The sequence below is a fragment of the Budorcas taxicolor genome, chromosome 8, assembly GCF_023091745.1.
Source record: "Budorcas taxicolor isolate Tak-1 chromosome 8, Takin1.1, whole genome shotgun sequence".
Taxonomy (NCBI): Eukaryota; Metazoa; Chordata; class Mammalia; order Artiodactyla; family Bovidae; genus Budorcas; species Budorcas taxicolor.
Genome location: NC_068917.1, coordinates 102,701,918 through 102,723,847, shown reverse-complemented (window position 1 = coordinate 102,723,847; position 21,930 = coordinate 102,701,918). Strand labels below are relative to the sequence as shown.

Here is a 21,930-nt window from a genome sequence, read left to right as displayed (position 1 = left end):
TCCCAAGACAGTCAGAGTTGACATGGGATGAAAACCACTTGTCCTCTCAGGCTCAGGGCTTTACCCTTTGTGAGAAACTTGTATTTTCATGGGTGATTCTGGAAATTAAAAAAGCCTCCACGGCTTCAAGGAATGAATCCCGTGGGGTGAAAGGAATGAATCTTAAAGCAATGAATCTCTAATGCTGAAAGTATGGGAACTACATTTGGTCAGATAACCCTTATATTATACTACACTGGTGGTTCTCAAAGGGCTTATTTTGTCCTCCAGGGAACATTTAGCGATGTCTGGGGACACTTTTGATTGTCATGCTGGGGCATGGGCGGTGCTACCGGAATTTACTGGCTAGAGAGCAGGGATACCGCTAAAAATCATACAATGCACAGGACAGCCCCCGCTCCCACAGTAAAGAATTATCTGGACCAAGCTGTCACTAGTGCCGCAGTCAAGGAAGCCTTACACTAACCCCATGCTCAGCTTCCTGTTCTCCCAGCAGCTGCTCAGAAGTTATCCAGAAAGAGAATTTCAGGGTCTGGCATATGTCTGACCAGAAAGGCAAAAGCCATCTGCTGATCAAGGGAGGACCCATAAGTGTCCACACCACGGCCTGCTCCACCCCTCATCCCCCCCATGCTCACACGGCCGGTCCAAGTATGGCAGTAATCCCTTTCTAAATCTGATTTCACAATTGTGGCTCTGCTATCTCTCCAAACCTTGGGCAATTTGAAAATATTTACTAAGTCACCAAAGTCCCTTTGGAAATTTCCAGGCAAACAAGACTCAAAATTGTAGCTGGCCCTTTTGGACAAGAAAGGGAAGGGGGGCAGAAAGGAAACAGTTGATGGTTCAGGGAGGCCAAAGTGGACTCTGCTGCCATAGGCCATTGGCAGCTTTGACCCCCACTGGTCACTTCATTTGCAAATGAAGCCACTCGCCCACCCTATGGCTTCCATAAGGTAACTGACTCTCAGTCAAGGGCTAATGAACGACAGGGCAGTGGGTCAGAAGCCACTATCCACTGGCTTCCTGCTCTGGCTCAGGGAACGTGGTAGGCATGTTCTCTGACTCCCATTCTGACACTGCACCCTTAAAATCCCCAAGGGCGCACAGCATGAAGCTCCTGGCAATTTCTGGGGGGAAATAAAAATGACATGAAGAATCACCAGTGCTTTTCCTCTCCCCTCTTAACCCCTGTCAATGGAAAAAAAAAAAATGGCTTTAAATGTAATCATTTCTTTTTAGACAGGCCAAACTGATACCTTTAACAGATCAGATTTTCTGGTTTTCAAAAGAAAACACATAGTTGGCTAGAGAGCAAGGATATAACAAGGAAACTCTAGAGAAGCAAAACTCAACATGTGACCATTTCAGTAACTATAAGCCTTTCATCATAGTAGCCCAGAAGAGAGTGAAAAGGGTATCTATGCTTTACTGTTTTTCTTTCTCTTTTACTCTGCCTTCTTTATTTTTAAAAAATTTTATTGAAATATAGTTGATTTACAATGCTGTTAATTTCAAGTTTGGTGCATAGCGATTCAGTTAAATATATATACATATATATACATATACAGTGTTTAACTTCAGTATATATTCTTTTTCCTTATAGGTTGTCATAAGATATTGTGTATAGTTCCTTATACTAGACAGTAGGCCTTCGTTGTTTATCTATTTTATATGTTATAGTGTTTATATGTTAATCTCAACCTGATTTATCCTTCCCTTCACCCCCACTCTCTCCTTTGGTAACCGTGTTTGTTTTCTACGTCTGTGAGTCTATTTTGCTTTTGTAAATAAGTTCATTTGTGTCATATTTTTTAGATTCCATATATAAGTGATATTTGTCTTGCTGATTTACTTCAATTTTTTAAAATAAATAATCTCTAGTTCCATCCATATTGTTACAAATGGCATTATTTTATTCTTTTTTGCGCTATACTGGGCTAAGTTGCTTCAGTAGTGTCCATCTCTTTGAGACGTATGGACTGTAGCCCGCCAGGCTCCTCTTTCCTTGGAATTCTCCAGGCAAGAATACTGGAGTGGGTTGCCATGCCCTCCTCCAGGGGATCTTCCCAACCTGGGGATCGAATCTGCATCTCTTATGCCTCCTGCTCTGGCATGTGGGTCCTTTACCACTAGCGCCACCTGGGGAGCCCATGTCTTGGCCACTGTAGATAGCACTGCTGTGAACACTGAGGTGCGGGTATCTTTTCAAATTAGAGTTTTCTCCAGATATATGTCTAGGAGCTTTACTGTTCTCAACTGTCAGCAACCAGGCAACACTCACATCTTTAGCCAAAAGATTCCTAGAACCTTCATAGGCAGAACTCTCTGACATAAATCACAGCAACATCTTTTTTAATCCATCTCCCAGAATAATGGAAATAAAAACAGAAATAAACAAATGGGACCTACTTAAACTCAAAAGCTTTTGCACAGCAAAGGAAACAATAAATAAAACAAAAAGACAATCCACAGGTTGGGAGAAAATATTTCCAACTGATATGACAGATAAGGGATTAGTCTCCAAAATTTACAAACATCTTATGACACTTATCAGCATCAAAACAAACAACCCAACCAACAAATGGGCAGAAGACCTAAACAGACATTTCTCCAAAGAGGACACGTAGATGGCCAAGAGGCACATGAACAGATGTTCAACATCGCTAGTTATGAGAGAAACGCAGACCAAAACTACAACGATATATCACCTCACACCAGTCAGAATGGCTATCATCAAAAAATCCACAAACAACAAATGCTGGAGAGGGTGTGGAAAAAAGGGAATCCTCCTACCCTGTTGATAGGACTGTAGATTGGTACAGCCACTATGAAGAAAAGCATGGAGGTTCCTTAAAAAGCTAAAAATAGAGCCACCATATGACCCTGCAATCCCAAGAATACATGCACCCCTGTGTTCACTGCAGCACTGTTTACAATAGTCAGGACACGGAAGCAGCCTACGTGTCCATTAACAGAGGAATGGCTAAAGAAGATGTGGTATGTAAATACAATGGAATATTACTCAGCCATCAAAAGGAATAAAATGATGCCATCGCAACAACATGGATGGACCTAGAGAGCGTTGTGTTGAGTGAATTAAGTCAGGCAGAGAAGGAGAAATATTGGATGGCATCCCTTATATGTGAAATCTAAAAGGAATGATACAAATGAAGTTACAAAACAGAGACTCACAGACTTAGAAAATGAACTTATGGCTCCCAGGGGGAAGGGACAGTTAGCGAGTTTGGGAAGGTCATGTACATACTGCTGCTGCTGCTGCTGCTAAGTCGCTTCAGTCGTGTCCGACTCTGTGCCACCCCAGAGACGGCAGCCCACCAGGCTCCCCCGTCCCGGGGATTCTCCAGGCAAGAACACTGGAGTGGGTTGCCATTTCCTTCTCCAATGCACGAAAGTGAAAAGTGAAAGTGAAGTTGATCAGTTGTGTCCGACTCTTAGCGACCCCATGGACTGCAGCCCACCAGGCTCCTCCGCCCATGGGATTTTCTGGGCAAGAGTACTGGAGTGGGGGTGCCATTGCCTTCTCCCATGTACACACTGCTATATTCAAAATGGATAACCAACAAGGACCCACTGTATAGCACATGGAACTCTACTCAATGTTATGTGACATCCTGGATGCGAGTGGAGTTTGGGGGAGAATGGATACCTGTATATGTATGGCTGAGTCCCTTTGCTGTTCACCTGAAACTACAACAACATTGTTAATCAGCTATACTCTAATACAAAATAAAAACGTCTAAAGTTTGGGAAAAAGTAAAACAAGATTCCTAGAACCTTAAAGGCAAACACAATCATAGAAGATATGGAGTCTAGGGCAGGAGTCAGCCCAAGTTTTCCCATGAAGGGTCAGAAAGTATTTTAGGCTTTGCAGGCCATATGGTCTCTGTTGGAACTACTCACTTTTGCTGCTGTAGTATGAAATCAGCCATAGACCATGTGCAAATGAATAGTAATGAGTATGTTCTGATAAAAAGTTATATGTGGATACGGAAATCTAAACTTCATATGATTTTCACATCATGAAATTTTTTTTAAAAAAAATTTCCATTGACACATGTAATAACCACATATTACTCGCAGGCCTTATGAAGAGAGACTGCGGGCCAGATCTGACCCACAGATTGCTGTTTACTGATGCCTTGGTCTAGACAGATAATTGGAATTTACATTCATTCTTCATTCTGAAGGTACTCTATAAAATTGATTTCCCTTCTCGTCTCATGTGATTCTGAAATCACACTAGTAAAATTGATAAATGAAAAAACAAACAAACAAGGGAAATCAATCAACCATCACAGCATTCTCAACCAAAACATCCAGGCTGGGAATGAGCTGAGTGTGAGCACTGCATGACTCATAGACGACACACCACAAGGCCACATCTTGCTCAACACAGTATAAGATATACCGGCTGCTGAAGGCTAGCATTCCAGTGATTATTTTCAAAATCACCCCGTGTGAACAATCTCTTTGTTTAGTCTTCACAGTTTTATGTTATTCAAAGTTTGGGCTAGGGGAGGGGGTTGGAAGAGGGCTGGGAAATGTCCTAATTTCTGAAATCCAGTTGTCCTCTGTCCTCCGACACACACTAGTCCCTTTCTTATTCTCCAGAAACGACATGTATAGTGTCTAGTGGGTTCAAAACACGTCTAGTGGGTTCAAAACACATGAATGTATTGATGAGATCCTCTTAACCTTCCAATACATGCCCTATCTTCTCACAAATGTATTACTATATAAAATCAATGAGTATCGATAGATTGGGAGTTTGGGATTGACATACACACATTGCTAGATTTAGATTATCAATAAGCATCTCCTGTATAGCACAGGAAACTCTCAATATTCTGTAATAACCTAAGTGGGAAAAGAATTTGAAAATCAGATACATGTACATATATAATTGAATCATTTTGCTGTACACCTGAAGCTAACACATTTGTTAGTCAACTATATGCCAATAAAATTTTTTTTAAAATGAAATAAGGAAGAGAAAAAAATAAAACCACTGAGTATTTTCATATTCACATGGAAGAGTGAAACACAAACCCAGAAAAAGTGGGTTCTGAACTCAGTTGTGAGTGCAGCATCTATGTGAAGGGGATGAGCTTGCCAGATAAAATATAGGATGCCCAGTTAAATCTGAATTCAAACAAACAACAAATCATTTTTTTAGTATAAAAGTGTGTCGCATGCAATAATTGGGCATCCTATAATTTTAGTTGCTAAATGTGATAACTCTAGTAGAGGCTAGAGCAGAAAAAAACAAACTAGGCTGAAGCAGAAGGTATCTATTGGGGAAAAGCAAGAACTTGTTCTGGTTAACCCTCTAACCTCTAAGTGATTTTCAGAAGCCTTAAAGTCGGGGTACAAGGCACGCTAGTAAAGTAATGCTCAAAATTCTCCAAGCCAGGCTTCAGCAATACATGAACCATGAAGTCCCTGATGTTCAAGCTGGTTTTAGAAAAGGCAGAGGAATCAGAGATCAAATGGCCAACATCCACTGGATCATGGAAAAAGCAAGAGAGTTCCAGAAAAACATCTATTTCTGCTTCATTGACTATGCCAAAGCCTTTGACTGTGTGGATCACAATAAACTGTGGAAAATTCTGAAAGAGATGGGTATACCAGACCACCTGACCTGCCTCTTGAGAAATCTGTATGTAGGTCAGGAAGCAACAGTTAGAACTGGACATGGAACAACAGACTGGTTCCAAATAGGAAAAGGAGTACGTCAAGGCTGTATATTGTCACCCAGCTTATTTAACTTATATGCAGAGTACATCATGAGAACCTCTGGACGGGAAGAAACACAAGCTGGAATCAAGATTGCCGGGAGAAATATCAATAACCTCAGATATGCAGATGGCACCACCCTTATGGCAGAAAGTGAAGAGGAGCTAAAGAGCCTCTTGAGGAAAGTGAAAGAGGAGAGTGAAAAAGTTGGCTTAAAGCTCAACATTCAGAAAACTAAGATCATGGCATCTGGTCCCATCACTTCATGGGAAATAGATGGGGAAACAGTGGAAACAGTGTCAGACTTCATTTTGGGGGGCTCCAAAATCACTGCAGATGGTGATTGCAGCCATGAAATTAAAAGATGCTTACTTCTTGGAAGAAAAGTTACGACCAACCTAGATAGTATATTCAAAAGCAGAGACATTACTTTGCCGACTAAGGTCCGTCTAGTCAAGGCTATGGTTTTTCCTGTGGTCATGTATGGATGTGAGAGTTGGACTGTGAAGAAGGCTGAGCACTGAAGAATTGATGCTTTTGAAGTGTGGTGTTGGAGAAGACTCTTGAGAGTCCCTTGGACTGCAAGGAGATCCAACCAGTCCATTCTGAAGGAGATCAACCCTGGGATTTCTTTGGAAGGAATGATGCTAAAAGCTGAAACTCCAGTACTTTGGCCACCTCATGAGAAGAGTTGACTCCTTGGAAAAGACTCTGATGCTGGGAGGGATTGGGGGCAGGAGGAGAAGGGGACGACAGAGGATGAGATGGCTGGATGGCATCACGGACTCGATGGATGTGAGTCTGAGTGAACTCTGGGAGATGGTGATGGACAGGGAGGCCTGGCGTGCTGCGATTCACGGGGTCGCAAAGAGTCGGACACGACTGAGCGACTGAACTGAACTGAACAAGGTGGAGACAAGGAGAACTACTTACATGCCAAGATTCTAATGTGTACAGAGTTTAAAAAACAGTGCTTACTGGGGGAGTCCTGAAAGCCGATGGGCTGTTCTGCACCCTGAGTGTGCTGGAAGTTACATAAATCTACATCTCACAAAATTCGGAGAAGTGTACATCAAAAAGTGTACATCAACATTTTTGCTCTATGTTAATTTTTGAGGAGTGTTTTCAATTGTTGTTTCTTAGAGAGAACTGGGAGTTGACGCAGCATGCTGGATAAGGAACCGATCTAAGTAGAATACTGGCTCTACCTGAGACTACATCCTCCTAAGATGGTCCTCGATGGGTTTCTGGCAGGCTGCCCATTTATTTGCCCAACAGGACTAAACACACCTATATTTAGAATCTTCACATATTACCAGCTTTACAATTAAATATAATATTGTTGTGAAAAGCAAAGTGGGAAACTGGGGTCCTGGGGTGCGGATTGGGAAGGGGTCAGGGGTGAGGAATGAATCCAGCCCACACTGGATTAAAATCTGTGTTTGGTTTGCCCACATAGTGCTTCAATGGTTATGATATGAATATCAACAGACTTCCTTCAAAAATTGGATTTCCGGATGCCCTTGAAGAATACAAGATCCTTGAGTTGTATTCCCATAAAGTGCCCATCAGCTGGAGCTGAGTACTGCCTAGGGAGCCCACTCTCTCCAGTCACCAGAGTCCCACAAGCTCGGCCACCACGTCAGCCTGCCACCTGGGCTCAATTGAGGTTTTAACGCCCAATATAAGGCATTCTGCCAGCTGTCTGGCCCAAGGGAAACTCTCAGGAACTGGGAGACTCTTTCTCCCACTGAAAGAAAGCTATAGAATCAAGTTGCCATCTTTGACTTGCTCTCTGAGCCCTGAGGTGCCTTGTCTCCCTACAGGGGAGATGTTCCCCTCCTGTTCCCCCCACTGCTAAGCCATTCTGCTTCAAGATTTGCTATGTGGACCTGAGCTCAGGGCAGATGAGAACTGGAATTCTCTAGAGGCCAGGACACATCAGGACAGAAAGTATGATGGCAGGAAGGAAAGAGAGCAGGCAGGGACTGAGCAACTGAAATTACTTTCACCTTAGCCTCCTCTGTGTTGCCAAGCCCAGCGCTTCTTCATCATGGCCATCAGATCCAATGCTGATCAGACATTTATCATCCTCACTCCTGGGTGAATAAGGACGGGGAGTGATCAGGCTGCCAGAGCCTTATTTCTAGTAGCTGGTAGAGTTAGACAGTATATTCTTTTTAAAATCCATTTTTATTGGAGTATAGTTGCTCACAATGCTGTGTTAGTTTCTACTGTACAGTCAAATGAAACAGCTATATATATACATATATCCCCCTTTTTGGATTTCCTTCCCATTTAAGTCACCACAGAGTATTGAGTAGCGTTCCCTGAGCTATACAGTAGGTTCTTATTATCTATTTTATGCATGCATGCTAAGTCACTTCAGCTGTGTCTGCTCTTCGTGACCCTATGGGTCATAGCCCACCAGGTTCCTCTGTCCATGGGATTCTCCAGACAAGAATACTGGAGTGGGTAGCTGTGACCTTCTCCAGAGGAATCTTCCTGACTCAGGGATCGAACCCGTGTCTCTTGATCTCCTGCACTAGCAGGCAGTTTTTTTTTTACCACTAGCACCATCTGGGAAGCCCTCAACAGACTGTTAATAGTGTATATATGTTAATCCCAATCTTCCATTTTATCCCATTCCCCCCGCCCCCTTCAGGGCCCATAAGTTTGTTCTATACATCTGTATTTCTGCTTTGCCATTTTTCTAGATTCCATGTATATGCATTAATACACAATATTTGTTTTTTCCTTTTTTTTTTTTTTTTTTTACTTATTTCACTTTGTCTGACAACCTAGAGAGTTTATCAACAGCTAGCCTCCCAGGACCTGCCCTGCTTTCTGACCCATCCCCACAGACCTATCTCAGTTCAGTTCAGTTGCTCAGTTGTGTCTGACTCTTTGTGACCCCATGAATCGCAGCACGCCAGGCCTCCCTGTCCATCACCAACTCCCGGAGTTCACTCAGACTCACGTCCATCGAGTCCGTGATGCCATCCAGCCATCTCATCCTGTCGTCCCCTTCTCCTCCTGGCCCCAATCCCTCCCAGCATCAGAGTCTTTTCCAGTGAGTCAACTCTTCGCATGAGGTGGCCAGAGTACTGGAGTTTCAGCTTCAGCATCATTCCCTCCAAAGAAAGACCTATCTCAGTTACTGCTAAATATCTTTTGGGTTTTGCTGCAACTTGTATTTGATGACCAGCACTAAATTCTAAACACATATGCTCACATTTCACTGTTCATGAACACGGCTGCCTACATACCAGCTGGAAAAAAAAAAAGAGCAGTCAGATGATGGGCTTATCACTACCTATAGTGTGTGTGTGTTTCCTGGATAAGCAGTGTTTCCTTTCAAGGCCACTCATACTAACTTCAAGCTTTCCAGATCATTTTTTTAACAGATCATTTTACCCTAGCTTTAAGGTATGATTGAAAAAAAATTGTCTATATTTACAGTGTACAATATATTTTTGCTATATATTGGGAAATAAAGATCATAATTAAGCTAATTCATATATCCATCACCTCACACAGCTACCATTTTTGTGTGTTTAATGATAACACATGAGATCTAACTCCCTTGGCAGATTTCAAGTATACAGTAACATGGTTTTTAACCACAGTCACCATGCTATATATTGGGACTCTAGAACTCTTTCAATTTATAATTGAAAGTTATACTTTTGATTAACATCTCCCCTTTCCCCCACTTCCCACCCTCCAGTATATACTATTCTCCTCTCTTACTATAAGTTCAATATTCTTTTAGATGCCACATATAAGTGAGATTACAGGCATTTATCTTTCTGTATCTGGCTTTTTTCACTTAGCAGAATGCCCTCCAGGGTCCATCCATGTTAGTCACAGATGGCAGGATGTCTTTCTTTATAAAGGCTGAATAATACTCCACTCTAGATATACCACATTTTCTTTATTCAATCATCTGTCAATGAACACTTAGGTTGTTTTAATCTCTTGGCTACTGGGAACAAGGCTGCAATGAACATGGGAGTGTAGATGTCCTTTCAAGACAGTAATTTTGTTTCCTTGTAATATATACATAGAAGTGAAATTGCTGGATCACATGGCAGCTCTATTTTTAACTTCTTGATGAACCTCTACACGCTTTTCCACTTTTCAAATCTTTATGTCTCTCAGTCCCACTGTGGCAAGAAAATTTTTGAACCATTTCCTGACCCATTAGAAGCAGCAAGTATCATCACCCCAAGGTGACAAGTCAAATCCCTTATCAGGAAACTAAGATCCCATATGCTACACAGAGTGGCCAAAAAAAAGGAAAATAATATATCACTAACAATAAAGATGATCCTCAACCATACTGTTTTTGCGTGTGTTTAAAAAAAAAAAAAAAAGATGAATCAGGAGACAGAGGGGAGCCGCTGAATTGACTGCTTGCCTCTTGGCCAAAAGGTACCTCTCCCAGATCTGGCTTCTCTCTCCATCACACAAGGACATATATGTATCACAGGTCCCAGGCCTGAAGCCCCATGTGATATATACTGGTCTCAAAAATTGTTGGCATCATTGCTCAAACTCAGAGAAAGAGGACGCCCTAGCTACCACCAAGGGGTTAAGTTTTCAAGCCTATGTTTTTCTGTTAAGAATAACATTTTTTATAACCCTCAAAGTTTTAAGTTTCAGCCCTGACTTTAAAAATAAAGTGAATCCTCTGATGACTGGTTATAATTTAGAAGAAGCCTGTGGGGGGGAGGGGGGCAGAAATCCCACCCACCTAGAATAGTAAGTAAATCGGTATCCTGCAGTGAAAAACTAAGGGCAGGTTTCACAAATGCCTTGAAGACATCTTGCTAGTGCACAGACTGTCAAGAGCCTGGAAGCCCGCAGGGTAATGAAATAGGCTGCCAGAGGGGAAACGAAGAGCTGGAAGATGTGTTTTGAGGTCTGGCTCATAGCCTTTGCTAGGGCTTTTATCTTGGGGGCGCATGTGGCTTTTCTTTCCCCCTCCCGTTTTATGCAAGGGAAAGGGACCAGGTTCCCTATTTCCTTCTTCTAGCTAAGCTCAGAGGATGCTATAGAAACACGGATACTAGACTCAAAGACTGGCCCCAAAGTATTTTTAATATATGTTCAAGCATTATGTAAATAGACTAAAGGATTGTCTCTGTCTGTCTGTGTCTTTAATAATCTCCTTTTGTGGATTCTAATTCAACATGAGACTAATGGAAAAGACTGCCATACCCATTAACCAAGGGCATATGCCGCTCCAACATGCACCCCCACCCCCACAAACCTCTGCTTCTGCCGGCATTTCCTGCCAGAAATAGGTCTCAGCTGTGCGGTATTCGCCCAAACCCACAGCGCTCATGTGCAAACTTTCCCCTACAAAGCTCCTCATGCTGGGCGGCCATCACCCAGCAGCCCGTCCGTGTTCTCTTAGGTCTCATCCTGTGCCGTGTGGCCTCTGTGCTTTGTGTTTTAAGACAAATTAAGAGCCTGGGTGAGGCTGAAACCATCTGAATAAGAAGCATTGGTTCGCACAATGGATGCTACAATTAGGATGAGGGAAGATTGAAGGACATCTTGGCGAGAATAAACTCCTCTTTGACACGCCAATGACAAGCCAGGCTTGTGCACACAGAGTGACTTAGGAGAATCACTAACCATCATTTAGTAAGTGAACCTCAGCGGCCCTGGCCTCCTATTAGAGTTGCCCACGTGAGAAGCAGCTGCATTGAGAATCAGGCCTGCAGGCTGGAGAGGCTGCTTCAGGACTTGACTGGCTGATCTGCTCTGGGACTTCTCCATCTAGAGCATCATACACGTTTCACGTGGGCTTCCCAGGTGGTTCAGTGGTAAAGAACCCTCCTGCCAATGCAGAAGACGCCAGAGACACGAGTTTGATCCCTGGGTTGGGAAGATTCCCGGAACAGGAAATGGCAACCCGATCCAGTATTCTTGCTGGGAAATTCCATGGGCAGAGGAGCCTGGAGGACTATAGTTCATCGGGTTGCAAAGAGTCAGACGTGTGACTGAAGCAACTTAGCACGCACGCAAGCAAATAGATTAAAACAAGTACCCAAGACAAACAAGATCTCCTCTTGAGCAGCTAATTGATGTAAGAAGGACACAACTACATCACTTTCCAACTGAGCTAGGTTTGTTGTCATTGTTTAGTCACTAAATCACGCCCAGTTCTTTTGTGAACTCCATGGACTATAGCCCACTGGAATTTGGTCTCTTATTCCATCTCATCTCTTTAAGACATCCATACTTCACAAACTCCTGGGCATGTCGCAGTGGGTGTGTGATACTTACGAAGACCCAGGCCATCATCTCCCTTGGCCTTCTATCACTTCACCAGCGGTACTCCACGTGCGTTCCTTAGGACAGCAGCTGCAGCTAGGAACAGCAAACCCTGGGAACTTGTTAGCAATGCCAGTTCCCAGGCCCTACCCCAGATCTACTGAATCAAACTCTCTAGGAGGAAGACCCAGCAATCTGTGTTTCTAAGGAGCCCTCCAGGTGATCCTAATGTACTGCAGTTTGAGAATCACGGTTCTATACCACTGCTGGCCAAAAGTCTATGTCCAGTAGCAGCTGCTGCTATTATTAGAAGTCCTGAGCCCAGCTGAGTCACCCTACATTGTCTGTAATTCAAGGCTGATATATTAAAATCGTCTCAAACACCTGGTAACATGTGACAGCTCAAATTTGCCTACCCTTTTTTTAAAAAACTTTTTATGTGGACCATGTTCAAAGTCTTTATCCAGTTTGTTAAAATACTGCTTCTGTTTTTTATGTTTTGGTTTTTCTGTCATGAGGCATAGGGGATCTGAGCTCCCTGACCAGAGATCAAACCTGCACCCCCTGCATTGGAAGGCAAGGGCTTAACCACTAGATGGCCTGTCTATCTTGTTAAAGATGCTTCTATGACAGTGGAATTTCCCACATCAAGGTGCTGTATGTTAAGCTTTTCTATCAATTCTGAGAAAGCCATCATGAATTTTGAGTTATAATAATGTCAGTCGTTAAAAGGAGCTAATTTAATATTATCATATAGCAAATATGCACTTTTCCCAATGATCCAAACATTTGGACACCAAACTCAGAAAGCCCTGCTGAAAATGCACCCTGCTCTTGTAACATTATGAAAGATCTAAGGGGGACTGGTAGCAGTACTCATAGCATCCTTATGAAACCCAAAGAAGTCCATGCATAAAGAAAGCAGAGGATAAAGTTCAAAGCCCTACCTATATCTGGAGGTCATGAAAGGTCAACCCGTGGACCAAAAGAAATTTTGTTTCATTCACAAATTTTTAAAAACTTTTTAAGCCAGTTGATTTTGAAATGGGAGTTCTCACATTTTAAAAAGGAAGATTTCTGGCTTCTCTTGAGAATCAGGTGATGCGACAACATAGGACCCATGTTCACACCTGGTATAAATTAACTGTACCTTCACTGAGAAGTGGTATCTTCTCTTCAGGTCCTTACAATTTCCCATTCAATCTGTGTCACTCATTTATGTTACATGCTGGCTCCCAGGTCCTTCTGAGCTTGCAAATCCTGTTCACTGTAAACAATCCTTTTCATTGTTATTATTAGTATCCTCCTGCACTGCAAAGGTGTCACTATATTCATGAAATTTTCCAGTGTGGCAATTCACCAGCTGAGGTGAAAAGAATTCATCTTTCACACTTTGCATCCATTTTCTCCTTAAAAATGCATGTGTTATGATTTGTTGATTCACTTACTATAAAAAGAAAACTTTTGTTGAGTGATATCTGTAAGCTTGCACTGAGTATTTCTCGTGAAACCTATCAAATAACCTTCAACACAATTCCATGAGACTAGTACTATCATTATCCCCACCGTATAGATGAGGAAACCGGGGAACAGCAAGGTCACACAGATACTAACAGAAAGGCTGCTGGATATGAGCCAAGGCTTTCGGAGGCCAGAATCCATGCTTGTTACTTGCCAGATTGCAAGGCACGGGCAGCCTTGGGGACCACTGTGTCTGTGCATCAATGCCACTTGTTGTCTCAGTCAATACCTCAACACAAGGACCAACTCTTACTGCCAAGGAAGTTGATCAACATCCTCAAGAGGGTCAGTGATGAAATGTGGGTAGTTCAAAGGGTCAACAGTGGTGGTCCCCACAGCACTGGAAAACCCCAGAGAAATGTAGAAGGGCTATTACTGAGCCCGGGATTTCTTCTAAATATTGACAAATCGTAACCCACAAGCCCCACTGCTTGGCTTTTTAAATGATGACTGGTCTATTTCACAGGGCACTTGCCAGAGCAACTGCTCTTTGCCCCAAGAGGCCAAAGCCTGAAACACTCATAGGTACAAATAACTGGTCAGAGAGGTGTATGACCCTTGGGCATATTTGTGTAAGGCCTGCCTTGGCACTCTCAGACCTGGCAAGGACCCTGAATGTGCCCCAAGTGGCACCTATCCACTGGACGGTCCTGCAGAGTCATCTGGGTCAAATCCTTCCTCAGCACCACTGTCCTGGGCAAACCATTTTTTAAACTTTAGCTTGTACTTTTAGAAGCAGGGTACCATTTACGTGGAAGAAGATGAACAAATGAATGGCTGGCATCTTTAGTTCTCCCATCCTTTTACCAGCTGCCTGCCAATGACAGAGATTCATAGGGGACATGTACAGGGATGGTCTCCCCAAGAACCACAGTTTGTGTTACTATAAGTCTTGGATTTGAGTGTCTAGAGCCTCTGAGGGATCCCTGACCTGGGAAGCTAGGCTGGACTGGATTCCATGCAAACGGCAGCCAGGATTTCTGCCAGAGCCAGATAGGCCAACCCAAGTGGTCTGGATCAGAGCAGGCTGACTGGTTTTCTGAGCTTTTGGTCCACATTCCAACTCTGATTCTCAAGGTCTTACTGCTCAGAGGCAAGAACAACATTGAGAGATGAAACCAAGGAAATGCCTTGTCTCTTTGCAAGTACAGAGCAGAGCCAGCCTAAGCCACCCACCTACATCCAGGCCTTCTCAGGACAGAAAATGGGAGCAGGTGGAGGCCACAGGCCACTAACTGCAACCCCTGGGGGAGTGTTTTAAGGGGGAGAGGGGCCCAAAGTGAAATCCCCAAAGGGCAGATTCCACAGAGGCACATCCTGGCACACATACCCCGAAGCTCACCCCCTCTCCTCCACCCCCAGACCCAGTTGAAGGATCCTAGAGGCAGCTCTCACCCATAGCAGAGCACCCCGCGCCCAAAGCTAGACACGCCACCAATACTAGGAATCAGGAGTCAGGAGAGAGCTACAACCCTTCCACTTCTCATTGTGTGAGCCCAGACACCTCTGCATACTCTCCTGTAAAGCGCAGACAATGAGTCCCGCCTGGCACAGATCAGAATTAAGGTAATACATGCAGGTTTTTGTAGATTGTAAAGTGCTACACAAATGCCAAAGATCGTTTTTATTATTCCAGAGTTCGAGTTCTTAATAAGCAACCAAACACCCTAAAAAGCCAGCGTAGGTTGGATTGGCAGCTTGTGAGTGTGCCAAGTCGCTTCAGTCGTGCCTGACTCTTTGTGACCCTATGGACTGTAGCTCGCCATGTTCCTCTGTCCATGAGATTCTCCAGGCAAGGATACTGGAGGGGGTTACCATGCCTTCCTCCAAGGGATCTTCCGGAACCAAGGGCTGAACCTGAGTCTCTTACGTCTCCTGCCTTGGCAGGTGGGTCCTTGACCACGAGCGCCACCTCAGCACATATGGCCTGAGAACCTCTCTCATGGCTTTTGCTCAAGACAATCTCCGAAACATTCAGTTATCTTCACCTGAGCCCAAGGAAGACCCTCTTCTTGTGACGTGCAGACATAACAACATCCTCCCCCCAAAACTGGTTTGCACTGAGACACTGCAGCTTCTTCCCCGAGGGAACGGGTTACTCAGTTGGTTAGAGCTTCCAGCAGGTATTTCCATGCACTGGAAGACTCTCAAAAGGATGTGGCCTCCTGGGTTGTCTCAGCCTTTCCTGATGCTACTGAATCAGTCTTTTCCCTCATCCGCTCGCACAGGGGCTGCCAGAACCACCCACACAGCGAGCTCATGGGAGGAGCTCAAGATGCTGCCACCGTCTTGGGGGTGCATTTCTGGGCAGTAGTCAATAAACAAGCTCCGGGGCCCTGCAATTTGGGTTCTGATCCTGGCTCTTTAAAACATGGATAATCTAGACGTTCCTCCCCCATCAGCTCATCAGGATTAAATGACATCTTCTGTGTTAAAAATGCACTTGAGTCTTATTACTGAGTTGGTGCCTTTGGCTACTGACTTAACTTTACGTGGTTGGCTTTCCCTTTCTTCTACTAACTGTTCCGAATAAATCATAAATTAACAACAAACAAGTAAATACATCCCTTCTGCTCATGGGGAAGTATTTGCATGATTTTATATTATACCAAATCTCCACGACCCGCTCAAATCTCTGAGAAAGTGTTCCACAGCTCCTTGGTTTACCTGCTCCACCTGTGTGCTTATTTATATAAGTACTCCTTCCACTGGCTAGAAATTGTTTATGTTAAACCATTAACTTGAGGTTAAGAAAAGAAGCATGACACACACGGCCTTGCTGAATAGAAGATGGTCAATAAATGGCAATTGTATCATTATTCCCTGGAATAACAACCCACATTCATCCTGCCTCAGAATTATTTTGCTTTCTCCTAAAATTCCAGCTTTGGGAACATCCCTACTGCTGAGAGCCTGGGAGCAGAGACACCCGTCAAGATTTGCTCCGCTTTTGGCAGGAAATAGGACGAGATTCATCTTTTCTCATTGATTAGTCTCTGGACTCAACTGGAAGATTCAATCAAAGCACTATCATTTCTGAGTATTTCATTCCCTGGAGGTGGCAGGGGGAATCCCACCAATGATCACGTGACATAGGTTTCAGAACTTAAGTGTGCAAAGGGTAAAGTCTTCCCTTTGATGACTGAAACTTAGGGACACTGACTTTTTGGCATTGTCACTTTTTTCCCAAGAGGCGACACTTTGTAAATACCTGCTGGATGGCTGAATCCTCCAGTCATATCTCTGCACCTGGGTCTGAGCAGCTGGTGGAATTGATGCTGGGCCAAGCCCTGGCCTTCAGTTGAGTAAAGAGGAGGATACAGGTCGTTCAGACTATGTTTCAGAGTTGTTGCCTCTTGCCCTCACAGGACGAGGCAGAAGGGTAGACAGGAATGGGCGGCTCTGGCTGAAGATCATCAGCTGGCCCCTGCATGCCAGGCCCTTCACCTGCACCATATCTAAACCTTACAGCCAGTCCCTGGAGCAGAACTCATGAGCCCTCTTTATAGATGAAAGGACCAAGGTATAGACTGAAGAGTGTTCAAGAATCTACACATGAGACTCTCCTCTCGGAGAGGCGCCCAAGTTGGTGAAGAGATAGAGTCATTGCTCTTCCTCCTTCAAATCTCCAGAGAGACTTCAGGAGGACTAGGCTCTGGGAGCAGGCTCATGAGCTCCTGAGGGTCCCCTGAGAACCCTAGGAAGGTGGCAGACAGACTCAGGGTTTGCAAACTTAGGAGACTATGCGTTAGGTCAAAGCAGGGTACAGAACAGCTGACATGGTCAGAAGCGCCTCCACCCTTTCTCTCAGTTCCCTCTCTCTCTCACACATACACAGAGTTAATTTGCTGTTAGAAAATCTGCACTAAGATATGTTCATTGAGGCAGAATCATTCATGAGAATTATTAACAGTTTCCCAAGTACAGGACAGACTCAACTCCACAACTGCACGGGTGTAAGAATCCCAGAAGGCTGGCTAGACCCTTCGCAAAAATCCATTTAGCCGCTGCTGGGAATGACCCAGCCTCACGTGGAAAAGGGTGGCCCAAGTGTGAGCTGCTACTGGCTCCCTGTTTGGAAAGCGAGCCCTTTCATGAGGCCCAGCTGTTCCTCAGGCATCCAGACAAGCTGGTCATGCAAAGGCAGAAAATGTGACAACTGTTGGGAACCTTCAGTGGCCACTGATGAGAGCAATGGAATGCTCTCTGGAGCAGCCACTACATGGACAGTTAAAGCAGCCTATTATTCAGTTTATATAAAACATCCACCAGCTACATGGCACCAAGAACTGAATATCTCCATTCTTACCCAGTTCATGACATACTGGCCACACTGCCTGGCCACAAACTCTAGAAAACAAACAACTTCACTAACCATCAAAATACACACACTCAGAGGGAAAGGGGAAAAAAGGTGGGGCGGGAGGGGGGGAAATCTTCCTGAGCTCTGAACACCAAGTTCAAAGATTGCCCAACAGACAAAAAAAAGCTATAGCATTCAACAATGCCAACAAACGTCTTTCTCGCTTCAGCTGTGAAGTCTCCAAGACATTTAAGATTTGAAGACTTTGATAAAGAGGGTCTCAGAGCCACAGAGACCACATCAAATGCTTCTTTAAAAAGAAAAAGAAGAGCCTGTGTGCATTTCCCAGTGAAGAATCTGTCGAAAGGATTTTGAAAACATTTTCATATACTTTGCTTCCAAAACATTACACACTGTTTCTCCAACAAATTCATGTGTGTTTCCAGGGAACTCCTGGACAAAAAAAAATTTTTTTTACTTAGGTAGAAGAATGTCTGGAGATTCTTTTATGCCAATATGTTAACATAGCTTCTCTTTTAATTGCTATTATTTCATAGAGCAGCACTAATCATTCCTTCATCTGCAAAAGAAATATATAATCCAGCTGTGGCGGCTCTAGTAAAAATACCACATCTGTGGATCATTGGCAGCACTGGGGCAGGACCACTCAAATTTAGGCAGCCTTGGAGAGCTCTCTTATACTCAAGATGTGCATGGGTACACTTTTCTGAGAGTGCACATAAACTTTGCCCAAACTGGTTGTTCCTTTGTATGCTGAAAATAGGTGAGGAACCACACATAAGAAGGAGGCTCTCTTGGAATATTCCCAGGACCCAGTTGTTCCAAGAAGTCCCCAGACCTTCCTCTCACCCAAGGTGGTGGCTTTGTGCCAGTGCCCTTGTCAATTTCAAACAGAACAGGGAAAATGAATACTCTCGGTTTCAGGGAGGAGGTTCTACCGCGTGGCTGGCCGCGGAGTGGACTGCTGGTTTTTCACTTAGCAGACCAACAGCTTCTGCAGAGAGCGTGGAAGTCACGGCTTTTGGTGGCCATTCCCGCCTTCTCCAGCATCTGAAGTCAGAGTATTAGTGAGCACTGTGTGGTGATATTCTAGGAATTGCCCCCCTCCCGCCCCATGATTCTCTTTCGTCTTTCCCCAAAGCCCAGTAGCAAGCATCTTATTTCTAAGCCAATCTTCCACATTCAAATCCCCAGCCCAAAGCGCGCCCTGGGGCTTTCCATCTACAGACTATAAAATAAAACGCAGCGTAGCTGAGCCTTGATAGACTTTTATCCCCAAAACACATGTCCTGTGGCTACTGTGCTGGAATGTCTACGGCCCCGCAGTACTCGGGGTCCTTTCCCATCCCAGACAATAGAGCAAGAAAATAAAATGAAAGTGGACTTACTGCTATGGCTTGCAGCCTTTCCTTGTGCAATTCCGCCTCTGCCATCCTGGAGAAGGGCACACAGCGAGGGAAAGAAGAAAGAAAAACAAAACACACGCTGTAGTCACCCGAGGAAATTGATGGGCACCCCGGGGGGGAGCTTTGCTAGAACCCCAGGGAAAGCCTACGGGGATCTGCTCCGGGGGTGGCGGGCAGAGCTGTGCGCGCGGCTGGCTCGCCCGGCTCAGCGTCTGGCCCCCGCCCGGCCCGCCGCCTGGCTGCGCCCCAGCGCTGCCGCTCCCTGCATCTCCCGGCCGCCGGCCGCGCCAGTCGGGGACGTGGGCCGCGGGCAGCCGCCGGGAGGGCGCGCTCGCCCCGCGCTCGTTCTCCGCCCTGACGTCTCCGCGCCTCGCTCCGCCCCTGGGGTGTGGGGGACCCGCGGCCACCGGCCCCGGGCGGCTCTAGGCGGGCGGGAGCCACCCGGGCTGTAGCCACAGGGAGTGGGGGCTCCCGCAGGAGCGGCCAGGCACCACGCGTGCGGGTGGGCACCCGGGGCGCACGGGAGCCGCTAGGGCGCAGGGTTCGTGCGCCCAGGTGGACACGTGCTCACTGGGGACCTGCAGAAGCCAGCCCAAGGCCCTCAGGTAGAAAGCCGGGCCCCAGCACGTCCTGCCTTCTGACTTGTGCCAAAAGCCTGAACTCGACATGGGGACATTTCTCACTGGGAAGGGCTGCCTTGCCCACATGCCTTAGATGGCAGGAGCCACAGCGGTCAAGTTGGCCGAGGACAGCGTACAGCTGAACATAGGCCATCCCTCTGTGGGGTCAAATGTGGGTTAGAAAGACAACCATGAGTTTGTAGGTGCAGATTTTGTAGTTATAGGTGCTTCGTTGGCCAGGTTTGACCACTTAATAGCTGTAAAGCCTTGGGCAAGTCACTTAACCACTCTGAACCTCAGTTTCCTCATCTGAAAAGGGAAGTGCTGAATGAGATAAAGTATATAAAGGTGCTTTGTAAAGGGCAATCTGTTCTTAACATTATCCTGCAATGTTCTGGGCTGAAACACGGAGCATTGTTACTTCTATATTCAGTCTCTGAAAGGAAAAGTAGGATCTGGTCACTAAAATATTTTACCTCTTCTTTACTAAAATGGGAGACCTGGGTTCAACCCCTGGATTGGGACGATCCCCTGGAGAAGGCAATGGCTACCCACTCCAGTATTCTGGCCTGGAGAATTCCATGGACGGTATAGTCCACCGGGTCCCAAAGAGTCGGACATAGCTGAGCAACTTTCATTTTCAGTTTACTAAAACAGGAGACAGTACTAAAGTGCATCCTTTGTGCCAGGCCCTGGGCTGGATATGAGAGATGGAGAAGCTCCGGTCTAAAAGGAAAGAAAAGGTAAACACAAACAAAATACCTCTTACCATCCAGGAGGGGGCTGCTAGAATTTCCAACTTTCAAAAGCAAACTTTTCTCCATAAAATGAAATAAACATGAGGGGGGTGGGGGAGAAACCAATGTAACCTATTCAGGCGCTTGATCCGATAAATGCAAGACTTCAGGCATTTTTAAAAGTATGCACATCAGATTTCTCTAAATGACCTCTTTCCTGGGAAAATTCTTACAATTTCTACTAAATCACCTTTTCAACGTTCAGGGAGGTTTCACCTGTCACTTGAAGAGCAATTACTACTCTGCCCAAAGACTGAAGCAGTTTAACTAACTGATTGATTGTTTTCCCTTTCTTTTCATAACAGGCATCGGTGGAGCTGTTTGGGTCATAAATCCAAGCCAACACCAGATTTGACATCCCTCTCCAGTATATCCAGAATATGTATATTCTTCTTTCTGGCTAAGACCCATCACTTTCTTCAAACGGTGCATTTTCTCTTTACTTCCAGCACCAGCTCTAGAGGACAAGTCTTTTGAGGGTGTTTGCTCACAGATAAACAAAGCTGTTATTACTTCAGCAGAGTGACTGTGTACCCAGCTAGAGCAGAGAATAACAAGATGAGCAAAGTGAGACCAGAGAGGTTGAAGGACTCAGTCAGAGTCACGGAGCTGGGATTTTAGCTCAGCTCAGACCCTCCAGAGCCCACATTCATAACCATCAGGCTCAGCCAGTCATATGAAGGGGAGGCAAGCCTCAGTGGTGAATAACTGGTCCTTTCCCCTCCAGTGATACAGATATTAAAGAATTCAAAGAACACAACGATGTGAATGGACCTAATGTCACTGAACCGTACTCTTAAATGATCAGTTTTATGTTATGTATATTTTGCTAGGATAAATTTTTTAAAGGCATGATGGAAGGTGAGATCCTAAGCCCCCAAAGGGCTTAGGCACCTTTGGGAAGTGACCAGTTTGAAAGCTTTGCATCTCAAGGTAGAAGAATCGGGATTGGGAGCATGCATCTGGCTGTCATCTGTGTTGTGGTTCTAGCTCAAGTAATGTGAATGGCCAGAGTGAGAAACAGAACAAACACAAAAAGAGAAAGCCCAGCAAAGGAGGCTGAGGAAGTGTCATCTGAGAATGAGAAGCAAAAATCAAGATGGATGTTTCCACGAAATATCACAATGGGGAAAAAAGGTTTCTCAACAGGGTCAGATGGTTTGGAGAGGTTAAAAAAAAAATGATGCAGACCAAGAAGAGCCTTGGGCAGC

The 21,930-nt window shown here is 44.9% G+C and overlaps 1 protein-coding gene and 1 long non-coding RNA gene across 2 annotated transcripts in view; one reads left to right on the top strand and one right to left on the bottom strand.

Annotated features, from left to right (window-relative positions):
- The window catches only part of PALM2AKAP2 (PALM2 and AKAP2 fusion), a 369,435-nt gene extending 350,102 nt beyond the window's left edge, over positions 1-19,333 (bottom strand). The window contains exon 1 of the mRNA XM_052644634.1: positions 19,285-19,333. Coding sequence (XP_052500594.1) covers positions 19,285-19,329 — 45 coding nt within the window. The 5' untranslated portion in view covers positions 19,330-19,333. The remainder of the gene's footprint in view (positions 1-19,284) is intronic.
- Positions 19,334-19,777: 444 nt separating this feature from the next.
- Positions 19,778-21,080, top strand: LOC128052007 (uncharacterized). The gene is made up of 3 exons (XR_008199803.1): positions 19,778-19,907; positions 20,567-20,665; positions 21,025-21,080. It is a non-coding gene; the product is annotated as an uncharacterized LOC128052007 (long non-coding RNA).
- Positions 21,081-21,930: the final 850 nt, after the last annotated feature.